The sequence below is a fragment of the Hydra viridissima genome, unplaced genomic scaffold, assembly GCF_058129835.1.
Source record: "Hydra viridissima isolate aposymbiotic clone 2 unplaced genomic scaffold, HvirCarnegie_v1 scaffold_10, whole genome shotgun sequence".
Taxonomy (NCBI): Eukaryota; Metazoa; Cnidaria; class Hydrozoa; order Anthoathecata; family Hydridae; genus Hydra; species Hydra viridissima.
The window spans coordinates 954,694-967,500 of record NW_028324309.1 but is presented as its reverse complement, the minus strand read 5'-3'; the positions used below and the strand labels follow the sequence as shown (position 1 = coordinate 967,500).

The window sequence follows — 12,807 nt, the reverse complement described above, 5'->3', positions numbered from 1 at the left end:
GCTTCTGTAACTTTCATGACATACTTCTATTTTTTTTTCTATGATTGTTTTTTCGGATAATAAAAGTTTACAATTTTCACAATCTACGTTTTTGGTCGAATCGATTATTGTATGAGTTTCAGTATCAATATCAGTTGTAAACACTGGATATTTCGACTTTTTGCATGGAGATTTTCTAGGTAACTTATCTTGTGGTGTCTTGAATGAAAAAATGCTAGGAACTTCATTCCCTGATTTTAAAGTTTTTTTACCGCATCCTGAACTAACTTTTATTTCCTCAGGCCTAAAGTGAAATTCACACACTTTCGTGTGTTTCATAATTTCAAATTTATCAGCACCTCCTTTACGTCTATATTTAAATATTTCCTTACACCAAGCTCTGTAAACATCAAGTTTTTTTTCTTTGTTAGGGAAAGAAAATAGAGCAATGTTAGTCTTTTCCATATTGTTGTTATAAAACGAACTTCCGCACAATGGAATACAGCAATACATCCCTCTTCCACCTTTTTTCACTTCATTTGGTCTGAAAATGCTTGAGTTGGAATAAGACATCTTTTGGAGCGAAATTATGTTTTTAATTTTATCATTTCGAGAAAGAGTTTGAATCTGTTTACATTTTTGTCCTTACTGGCCTCTTTTTCAAGCTGAGAAATTAGTTGCGCAATCGAATTAGAGAAATGTCTATTAGGGTAAAACACCTAGTGTTCGCCGATTTTTTTGACTTTGTCCCATATAAAAATTAGTTTCTAACTCGCTTTTTGATAAACTATTGATTTCGAAGTTTGATCGTATAGAGAGAAGATTGCTCACTACGATGCTCTTAAAACGAATGACCTCCCTTTCGGGAGCTATAGCCCCCGAAAATCAAAAACGGCGACCACTGGCGTGTTCTCTGTGTTCGCCTCCCGCATTTTTGAACTTCCGCCAGTGTTCGCTTAAATGGTTCTTTTTAGAATATATATATTCTTTCAGTCGTTTTTTGACTTGAATGTATTTAAAATTTGTAAAGACAAACCTAAAGAATGATATCAAAAAAAAAAAAAATTTATACATTTGCACGCTTTAAAACTAAAAATTTGGTTTTGATCCTTATTCATGTAGTTTTACCAGCTCAACCTTCGCTGCACCTTCTCAATGACGTCGTATCACCTGAAAAATAAAGGAAAATTTAATTAACACATTTTGTATCTGGAGTGCAATTGAATTGATAGGCTCGGGCTAGCCTAAATCTTTAGATATTTTTATGTTACGTTATAAAAGAACAGATAGGTAGTTAGACATTATGTTACGTTATAAAAGAACAGATAGGTAGTTAGACATTATGTTACGTTATAAAAGAACAGATAGGTAGTTAGACATTAGTTAATTTTAAGATGTTTTTTCCTGAATAAAAAGTGTATTTCACAGCTGGCTTTTTCTTTTTAAGCTTGTTCTTAGGTTTAGCTGATTATCATTTATCTTCAGGTTTTACCGATCCTGATTTACAAAATTGATAATGTCTATCCCTGTTTGTTTTCCTCATCAAACATTCATCTGACAATAGATGGGACACAAATGACATGATGGTGTCTTAAGTGACAGGATGAGCTCTCCTTCGTGCATGGATTATATATTTAACCAACACTTGCTCCTCAGCTTTGGTCAAAAAAGTGCAGGGGTCCATTTTTTGACCATAGGGGCTTTTCCACAAATCTTTTCTCTCAAGGTTGTTCTAGGAATGCCATAATGCTTTGATGCATCAGTTGCGCTTCTTCGACCTCTTAAAGATGATAAATAAAGTATGTAGCTTCCAGCAGGCAGTAAGATTAGGGATTGCAATCCCGGAGGTCTTTTTCAATCCCGGCATTTCGGGATTGAAAAGCATCAATCCCGGGATCCCGGGATTAATCCCGGAATTGAAAAGCAGATACAACATCTATACAGTATTAAGTAGAATAAAAACATTACATTTAACTAAAAATATATTTATTAAATGAATTTAATTTAACATATTAATTAAATTTCACATGTTAATTAACGTTAAAAAATTATGTTAGAAATAAGGAGATATGTTATGTTTTTTGTGCTTCGAAATGCGGCTTCAGAAAACATAACGCGTCCAAAGTTTCATCGCCCAAACGGTTACGAATTTTTGTATTAAACACTCCAGCGGAAGAAAATGCCCGCTCAACCTTGACACTTGTCGGTTTCACGGTCATGAGAAAAGAATAAACTCTTTCTAAATAATCGTCACGTGTACCTCCATTTTCAAAGAGTGTCATTTCTTTTTGAATTTTTGATGAAAATGTTTCATGTCTTATTGGTTGCATTGGTGATTGTCCTTCTTTAACAACATGATCAAGTTCCTCTTCAGTACTTAAAGTATTACTTTAAGACTCAGGTGCCATTTCAGGTTCCTCAATCAAATCCAGCATGTCAGACTCAACTGATGCTCTTACTAGAGCAGGATTGGAAACATTTTATCTTTTCAGCTATAGAATTATCTTGCACTGGGTAAATATCAATTAATGCTTTTTGTATACAATTTTTTACTTTGTAAAATTGTTTAAGCATTAACAGAAGGCTGCTCCACCTTGTCTTGCAGTCCATTATTAAAGACAGCTGTTTTCCAAATTCACCCTTAATATATTTTTGTAAGATGTCGTTCTTGGTAGGTGATTGTTTAAATTTTAGTATTAGTTTGCGTACTTTTTTAATGACTGGCCCATAATGAACTACATTTAGTTCAATTTTTGGTCTTACATTTTCATGATTGTAGTCCAACAAATCTTCCTCATTGTCCTCATTCTCGGATGAATCATTGTCAGAAAATTCATTCTTAAAATCTGGCTAATTTGCATCGAATTCCCTCTTTTTATAAAGAACATCAATTACAGCAAGTTGTATGCCGTGAGAAAAACATAATTGTTGGTTAGCAGGCAGCAACCTGCAATCTTTTTTCATAACACTAGCTCTGTCGGTCATTATAGCCACAATGTCGCTGTATAGATCAAGACTATGGTCTTTAAGTCTTTTTTCTAATAGTTCAATGCACTTTTCTGCTGGTATTGAATCTGTTATTATCTGGTATAGAACTGAGAGTTTTGTCCATGAACGTTAATATTCATGTAGCGATGATTTCGAAGTGACGTCCATTCAACAAAAGACAAAGAAAATCTCTCCTACACCGAATTCCGTTTTCTTGCGCACGACAATTTGATGAACTATATCTAATCTTATTTTTTTGCTGTACTCTACTACATGATTACGAATTGTGTTTACTGATGTTGGAGATTTCTGAATCCAGTTAGAATCATAGCAGTTAGAGCGGCAAGTAAGTCTGTTGAAGAACAAATCACATTAAATGAAAGCCCGTCAGACCCCGTTAAACGAGCAAGTGTAGCACGAAGTGTTTTCTCTTCCCTTTCATAAATTGAAAAATATTCTGTTAGCGGTTTAGATTTCTTTTTTGGTGGTTTATCTGGTGTGCATTCTCCGGTAATATTAAGTTGGGTTGGAAATTCGACCTTCACATTATGCACCGACAACATGTGTGTATGAAGTCCTTTTGTTGAGCCACGACCAATTTTTAAAATCTTCTTGCAATTCGGCAATTTACACATCGCTGTTTGGCCTTTTCATTCCCGTGGAAAATATTTCCAAACAGCTGAGTTACTTTTAATTGTAAAATCCACATACAACATGCTGATCTAATTTTTAATTTTAAGATTCTACCTTATAAAAAACGCGCTTTTCTTCAGTTTGAAAAAAACTAACAATAGTACATTATTAACAATAGTAACTAAGGTATCAAAAAATCTAACTAATTTAACGCGAATATTTTAAAATTGTTTACGTAAATGACTTTTTAGAAGCAACGTAAATTTGTAGTATATAACGAATTATTATAAAATAAATATAAACCGTAATATATAATGATACAAAGTCTGGGTATCGCAAGCAAGCATATAATAATATTTTTTATTGCTTACAAATCTATTATTTAAATCAGATCGTATTCAAGTTTTAAATAGTGTATATGCTAACTAACATGACATAGTGCGAAGATTTTCACTTTTTTTTCTCTAAATCAATTCTTTTCGATATCTTATTTTATTGTACAACAGAAAATACAATACTTTTTACAATTTTATACTAAATAAAAATTATTTTATTGATACGCAAAATTGTTGTTATTTTTATATATTCTTTCATTACGCTTTGTTTTGTTCGATCTTACAGGGAATCCCGAGAATGATGTTAGACAATCCCGGGATTTCGGGATCATAAAAGGCCGGGATTGCAATCGCTATAGATGATACCTTAATTGATATTGCACATAATTTACTTTCATTTCAGCTTTCTAAAATATCTGGGTTTCAAAGTTCATGCATTTTTAGTGCTTTTAATTCATTTAGTTATACTCATTCAGAAAGTTATTTCTTTGTGCAGATAGTTAATATTGGAAAATCACACTGGGTACTTTTAAGTGTGTCCTCTGATGTTGGTTCACATTCAAAGTGTGTCCAGTACTACGATTCACTTTTTAATAGTTCAAATAAATATGATGTACCATTATCAGTGCACACAGTTGCACGCTCCTATTTGAATTGTGAAACAAGCATCTACTTAGAATTGTGGAAGTGATGAATTGTCAACACAAAAAAATGGAAATGATTGTGGTCTTTTTGCAATTACAAATGCAACAGCTTTATGCAAGTTTAATTTTATGGAGACATAATGAAATGAGACAACATTACCTGAAATGTATTGAGAATGGTAAATTAGAGATGTTTCCTTTTGTTATTGTGCTAGACAGTCATAAAAAGTGTACTTTTTCTTGTGACTGTAGTTCTTTTTGTATGTGTAGACAAGAGATTAATAATTGATTGTCATTTGAATTTTTCTTGTTATGCATTTTAATCATGAATGGAAATTGAAGATAATTTCATCTATTATTTCTGCTGGTATTGAGGACATATAGAAATGTTTTGTCTATATTATTTGTAAAACTTTAGCATTTGAGTTCAGTTGCTAATATCGATGTCTTTTAGATTTTTACATTTACAGCGGTTGGTCAAAATACTACGAACACCATCTTTAAAAAAGCAAAACCTTCAAAATTAAGAATTTTTTGTGGCTTTTTAGTTAGTTATTAATGTGCTTTATCATGTTGCTCTAAAAATTTTTATTTATTTTTTTCAGATATCATAATAAATAAACAAAAAAAACTTATTGACGGACTTTTAGTCAGATTTTATAAGAGGACTTTTGTTGATGCACGTATGGCAAGCGCTAGTGTTACAGAAATAGCAGAGTTGTTTGGAGTTTTAAGTATCTAGAGTAATGTCTGCATTTGTATTTGAACAGGAGGGAAAAAACATCAACCAATTTAGTTTTTAGAGATTTGATTGACTACTTTTCAATTTTCTGTACTTGATGTATGAATAAGACAGAAAAAGAGCGCCATCTTAATCCTCCTTGTTAATACCAATCTAAAGTTTAACTTCTCATTAATCTACTTATGTGTACATCTATTTATATAGTTTAAATTGAATTCTTATTTAACGTTCAAAAAGCGTTCTGTAGCCGGAAAATCTCCTTTCAATAAATTTAAGCAGGAACTCGTAAAATTTCTTGCAGAAGAACGATCTAAGTCTAACATAGAATTCAAGTTAAAACTGTAAGCTAAAAAATAAAACATCAAATAATGGCTTCTGATAACAAAAAATATCTCAAGCACAGTTTAACATTTTCCAAACTTAACATGATAAATGGCTGCTTGTTTGTTAACACAACGCATGCGCACATTCAATTTAATATAAATACTAAAGAATTATTCAAGTTAAAATACTACATTGTAAAGTTATTGTGCATCGGCAACAATACCATTCAACACTCTCACATTCCAAAATATATTCCAAAATATAATACGTTCACAATCACGGTGAAACCAACGTTCACATTTTCCACATTGCACCATGTCTAAATAGATTAATACTTAGTGTACAAATACTAAAGAATTATTCAAGTTAAAATACTACATTGTAAAGTTATTGTGCATCGGCAACAATACCATTCAACACTCTCACATTCCAAAATATATTCCAAAATATAATACGTTCACAATCACGGTGAAACCAACGTTCACATTTTCCACATTGCACCATGTCTAAATAGATTAATACTTAGTGTACAAATACTAAAGAATTATTCAAGTTAAAATACTACATTGTAAAGTTATTGTGCATCGGCAACAATACCATTCAACACTCTCACATTCCAAAATATATTCCAAAATATAATACGTTCACAATCACGGTGAAACCAACGTTCACATTTTCCACATTGCACCATGTCTAAATAGATTCATACTTAGTGTACAAATAAAATCTGAACCGAAGTAGCACCATAATATATATATATATATATATATATATATATATATATATATATATATATATATATATATATATATATATATAAATTGAAAAGCTAAAACACAATTTCATTACTTCTTCACTAAAAGATATACCTCACCTTCAGAACAGCCAAAAGTGCTAATTGTCAGCTAATGTAAATCGCCATTATGTAATATCTGTACAAAGGTTTCCTTTACCACACAAAATGACAAATTTTGGCCCAAAACTGGATCCTGCAGACCAGAAACACCAGTTATCATTTTTTGCACTGAGCGCATAACAGTGTCTGACAACATCTGGTCGGTTGTAAAAATCTTTTACATCATCCGAAGAAAGATTTTTCTTAGAAGACATAGTCAATTTTTCTGCTGAATGTTCATTATTGTTATCTGAAAGAATAATCACCTGGTCAGCAATAAACATTTCCTTGCTTACCGGTTCTTTAACAATTTCTTTTTCGAATGTGCCTGCTAAGTAACTCTCTTCAGTTATAAATACTTTAGAAGCAATCATTGTTTTTTTCTTTCCGAGCTCCAACACGCTTTGTTTGAACTTTTACTGGTTTCTGAACAGGAATTGAAATGTGCTTATTTTTGTTTTTTGATTTACCATCTGTTTGAGTAACTGAAATCCCAGATTCTCTAGGTCTTCCTTTATTTAGTTTGTCTATGAGAGAAGAAAGAGTTTTGTGTAACATAACAATTTCATCAGAGTTTAACTCGAATTCAAATGATAGATTTCTTATAGTATTAAGCATCTCCCTAACATCAACACCAGAATAAATGTGAGTATGTTTTTGAGCTTCTGCAATAGTCTCTTCTTCTTTTAAAGGCAAAAATGACTCTTTAACAGGTAAAAATGACTCCATAAAAGGTAACAAGGAGTTTGAAAAAGTGAAAGGGGGTTTTTCTTGCAATATATCAAAGTCATCTGCATCCAAATTCAAGAATGGAGAATTTATATAAAGTTTTGATAATGACCAAGTAGGATACTTCCGGAATACAGTAAAGAAGTGTTTGCATGGGGAGCCTGTTAACATCCAATCATAACAAGTACATTTTGGCATAGTATTCTCATCACCAAAGTACACAAAGTATTTGGTAGAAGACTCAATGGTAAAAAATATGAGAAAACACAGCAAAGATACTTTCCTTTATCATTACAACACTGTTTAAATCCATGCGATCAGCAGTTGATCTTCGCAATTTGCAATGCTTAACAAAACTACAAGGACAATTAAAAAGATTTTTTGGCACACAGCACCCATACCTTCTGTACTGTGCGTCCATTTTAAAATTGGCATCAGTGTAGCTAAATTGAATTGATAAAACACAATAAGTAGCAGTATTATGTTAACATCATTAATATGAACAATTTACAAATTGACATTAGTCCCATCAAACATTAATTCAATAATTTAATTTTGTTTTTAACTAACCTTTCTAGCTTATCAGTGAAGAATTCTTCAATCAATAAAGTTAACATGCCTGTCAATGAGGAGTTGTTATATTTCTTTAAATAGGAATATTTAAACAATTTATTTTGTCTTTCCACAACATTTGTTTTGTAATAAATTAAAAGACAATTTTGTCTGTACCATGAGATCCACCTCTAAATTAAAATGAAAGCAATTCTACTTTCACAAGCCTTGCCTCGAATGCAGATCAAACCAAATAATTGTAATAAGCATTGGTCTAAAACAAAAGTATAATTATTCAAAGTCATGCTTTTCTGAAATACCTTTTTTGTAGGAATCTAATAAGTCTCAACATAATGCTTTAATTTTGAAAAACTCTCTTGACACCAGAACTCAGACAGCTCTAACCTTTGTATGGCATCTACTTCCTCTTCAAAAGATCTTGACCAGGCAATGGACCTCAATATCATCTTTTCTGCTACAAAAACCATTTGTTGTTTTTTTAAGCCAACAATCAATTAGGGTTCTACAGATCTAAAATCGTTTTACCAGTGTAGGGCTTATTTTAACAATTTTAATTTTAAATGGTCAACTACTGACACATGGTCAATTGCTACCTCATTTACCTTACTAATGATTGAATAACTTTTAGAGTAAACCAAAACTCAAAATTAAAACAATTATTACCTAAGCATTTGATTTTTAATACCTATGTGCGTACGAATGACATTATTTCTTGGGTAGAATCATCTGTTGTTAGAAGGAGGTAAATCCTTTTTCCCAAACATATCACTCACAGTAATTTTTAAGAGTCTCTTCATCTCATGAACATTTGAAACACCTTGTTTTACAAATTCAGAAATCTTTGTTGACAATCGATGATCAATTTTTTGAGAGAGAAGTTCACTCTGAATTTTTAAACAACACATGATGTAACTAATCTACATTGCTACTACTATGTTTGTTACCATAAATAGCGTACTCATACATACATGTAACAAAAATTAAAACTATGTGCATGCAAATAGTAAAAAATAAAACCAACACATGTGTAGAAACAAGCCTTACCATAAAAAAGTTTGAATATCCATACAAGTTGTAAGAAACACATTTTAAAAAATCCAATTTTACATCAAATTCAATTTTCTGTTTTAGAATTTTTTCATGACACGTCTGAACAATTGTTGTACTCTATATAAATCATTTTTATGGTGCTGTTTTCTCATATTTTTCACATTTTCATGTAAAAAATATATTTGCTCCCCCCTCTGAGTATATTTTATGCTATATAAATTTTTAAAAATAACATTTCTTTTCTACATCCTTTACATTACAGATCAAATTTTCTGCATTGTTGAATAATTATTTATTGCAAAATTAATTTTGGCTGAATTTTCAGTTCTTCTGGATCACATTACTGTAGCTATAACTTTGATAGTTATGAATAAAGAAGACTATAATTACAAAGCAATTACTCAAATTTATTTTATTTATCAAAAATCAATACAGTCTGCAATATTCTATTAAAGCACAAAATAATTACCTTTCCAAAGGGATGATTTCTGTGACATATTAGGCAGTCAATTTCAACTTTAATTTTTCTAGAATATACCAGAGTATTTTGTTTTATCAAAGAAATTTTAACATCTTTTGACACAAGACTCTTGTAATAATTTGTTAGATTGACAACTTGAAAAAAATGACAGAATTGATCAGACTTTTTATGTGAACAATTTTTCTAACAATAAAATAAATAGATATCATATAAAAATAACAAAAATTATAAAAAATCATACAAAAATAACAAAAAAAAAATTCATACAAAAAGTATAACTGAAAAAAAATATTCACAAATATTAGTGAAATACCTTTAAATTAGTAAAATATATAATCAGGACATTCAAATTTCTTAGTGTCTTGAATAATCATATATTCGGATTTGTACCAATGATCAAGCTTCTGTAATAAAAAATAAAGACATTATTTACTTTTTTATTATTTAATATTTGAAAAGAATTTTAAATGAAGTTGCAAATTTTTACAATTAAAATTAAATTTGCTTTTTACTTTTTGATTTTCTTTTGCTTTAATATATTTTTGCTTAGCATTAAAATTCCGATCAAATCAATGATGACAGTCAAGCCTTTTTACTGACAAAACAATGTAAGGAGTATTACAAAATTCTGGGGATGTTTTCATAATACCTTATGCTTGTGGGAAAATATATCTAAAAAGGAAACTATATTATATATATATATATATATATATATATATATATATATATATATATATATATATATATATATATATATATATATATATATATATATATATATATATATATACACACATTAAAACTCTAAAATACATGTTAAAACTTTAATAAGGTGACTCTGAAAAATCATTGAATAGTAATTGTTTCAATATTTTTTACCTGTACTACCAAATTCTTTTGGAGTTGAGAAAGCAGCAAACCAAACAGTGTTCTATATCTCATAGTTATGAAGACATTGATTAGCTTCCTCAATTACATATGTAGGTGTCAATTTTATCTGAAATGTGAAGATCTAATTATTTCCAAATAAATTTGAAAAAAAATTGTAGAGCAAAAAATATCTAAAAATCATGCAAACTTGAAACTTTTGTAGGGTCATTAACAGATTGAACACAGTGCTCAGCTTCTTCAACAGTATTGTAAATACAAGTCTGTCTGTGTCATCACAATCTGAAATATCTGAACTAATAACATAATAGTAAAATTTGATTATATTAAATCATTTATTGTTTTTCTTTTCATTTACATTTTTCTTAATTTAGAATTTATTTCATTTGTTAAATGAAACAACTTTTTTTAAGATTGAAAAAAAATTGAATATTAACTAGTATTTTCTAGATTGATAAAAATTTTAAAATATTGAAACTATAAAAACTTAAACTTTTAAATTAAAATATACCTTGTCATTTCCATTTCCATTTCAAATTTTTTTTTTTAACATCAAAACCTTTTATTTTTCTCTTAGCATAGAAGCCTGTGAAATATTTTAAATTAAAGCGCGTTTTGATAATTTAAAAATTAAAATTAAGTATTTCGCATAACTTAATAATAATTATTTACGCATAATTATGTATTGCGAGTGGACTTTGATCGTATTCTGAGTAATAATTTCTTGCGTTTATTGGACTTTAACACGTTTTTTTATGTTTCAAACACGTGTTTATTCACGTTTATTGTTCAAACACGTGTTTAAATACGTATCTTATAAGGTTTTAATCATGCATTAAATGAGGTTTCAGTATCGAGCAAAAATATTGAAGAAACTCGTGTACACAATGATATATATATTAACTAGATGTCTAACTTCGCAAAAATTCAGTAAGAAAAAGTGAAGCAACTTTTTAAAGTTTTTATTGCCGGTAGCCGTTTTATTTAAAATAACAATTATTCGTTTTTGGCTTTGTTTTGATTTATCATGGCGTCATTTCAGACTGGCAAAACAAACCTGGCCAGCAAAAAAATTGCTTCACTGCAGAAGTGGGAGTTAGACATCTAGTTTATATATATGATTGCGTGTACGAGACGGTTGAAGCGTAAACCAAAAATATGTAGATTTTACGAAAGTTTTGTTAAATTCTGACACGTGTTTACACAAAAGTTTCAATCAAGATTAAAACTAATTGTTTCACAATAGTTCCCAGTTTAACTTATTTCTTTCCTGCAGCGATATTTTAAATTTTTTTTATTTTTTATGACAGTTGATAACATTTGCAATTGCATGCTCGATTCGTCTTTCTGCTGAAACATCAGGATTGTTTTTGGCTCTCTATGCTATACGCTTCAAGTTCTGTAAATAATTTTCAAACGGAAACCAAGAAATTTGAGTCAAATTACAAGAGAAGTATTCTATATCATTAGCAATATGCTGTACATAGATGTATACAAACCCTACTAAAATACCTCAAAGATTTTTAATGGTCCCCCCCCTACTTATCCCAATTCACAATTCAAACAATTACAGAGAAATCAAACAACCAATAAGAACAACCAGTAAGAACAATTGAAAACGAGATCACAGTCGGAACCGAAAAAATTATGAAAAGCATAGATCAATACGATGATTGCGCTTGATGTTGGCTTATTAATTGTTTGATTTTTGGTTGAAATTTGGTTAATTTTAAACGTAAACTACCACGTTTGGAGACTTCCAGGCGATTTCTTTTTTTTTTTTTTGTTACCAAATCGTCTGCTGCACTAAAGCCACATTCCACTAAGCAAGATGACGGGTATTGCAACAGCAATTTTCGAGCACAACACGTGACAATTTCCATACTTTTTCCAATGTCTCGTCGCAATGCCATGCCATTGTTCCTTTTACATCAAATAAATATTTCATTGATTCATCATTTAGGATTTTGCAAAGTTCTTGTTGGTATTGCGTAGTGGCATTATTTAAATACGCCAGCATTGGCTGAATTATCCAACATGGAATCTCTTTTTTTTTTTAAATCAGAAAATCTTTCGTTCAAATCAGAGGCCATCTCACTTAGCTGATCAGCAGTAATGAGTACATTATATTTTAATACAGTAATGAGTACATTATGCAGTAATAAGTACATACAGTTACATCACATTTACTTAGCCAGTAAAACTGATCAAATTTTTTGGTTGAGACATTCTTTTCACACAATTAAAGAAATGTGATGAAGCCAAATATTTTCATCTTGGCATCAACAAGGGTCTTACTTGCTCCTTGCAGTTGTTTGTTTAATATATTTAGCTTTTCAAATACATCTGTTAAATAACTAATAAATGGTTGGCCATCAACTGTTTGTAAATGTTCCATTTCAATTTTGTCATTCAAAACCTCTTTTAGAATATCGAAGAGTTCCATGATTCTTCTCAAAAGATTCCCCTGTGAAAACACATTTGGCATTAGCTTTTATAAAGTTAATACAAACTATTACTGAGCTCAAAATTTCTTTTAAAACAGG

At 30.1% G+C, this 12,807-nt stretch overlaps 2 protein-coding genes and 1 pseudogene across 3 annotated transcripts in view; 1 reads left to right on the top strand and 2 right to left on the bottom strand.

Annotated features, from left to right (window-relative positions):
- Window positions 1–552, bottom strand: part of LOC145181274 (uncharacterized) — a 1,650-nt gene extending 1,098 nt beyond the window's left edge. The window contains exon 1 of the mRNA XM_090065538.1: window positions 1–552. This exon is cut by the window's left edge and continues 1,098 nt beyond it. Coding sequence (XP_089921664.1) covers window positions 1–552 — 552 coding nt within the window.
- The window catches only part of LOC149882519 (uncharacterized), a 3,424-nt gene extending 2,816 nt beyond the window's left edge, over window positions 1–608 (top strand). The window contains exon 1 of the mRNA XM_090065537.1: window positions 1–608. This exon is cut by the window's left edge and continues 2,816 nt beyond it. The gene's annotated coding sequence lies outside the window, so the exon portion shown is untranslated.
- Window positions 609–5,845: 5,237 nt separating this feature from the next.
- Window positions 5,846–10,862, bottom strand: LOC149882518 (uncharacterized; annotated as a pseudogene). Its single transcript, XR_016456309.1, has 12 exons — window positions 10,773–10,862; window positions 10,452–10,557; window positions 10,253–10,370; window positions 9,886–10,045; window positions 9,706–9,777; window positions 8,616–8,726; window positions 8,142–8,352; window positions 7,840–8,012; window positions 6,520–7,712; window positions 6,243–6,338; window positions 6,056–6,151; window positions 5,846–5,964 (listed from the first exon to the last, which is right to left on the bottom strand). The product of XR_016456309.1 is annotated as an uncharacterized LOC149882518 (transcript).
- Window positions 10,863–12,807: the final 1,945 nt, after the last annotated feature.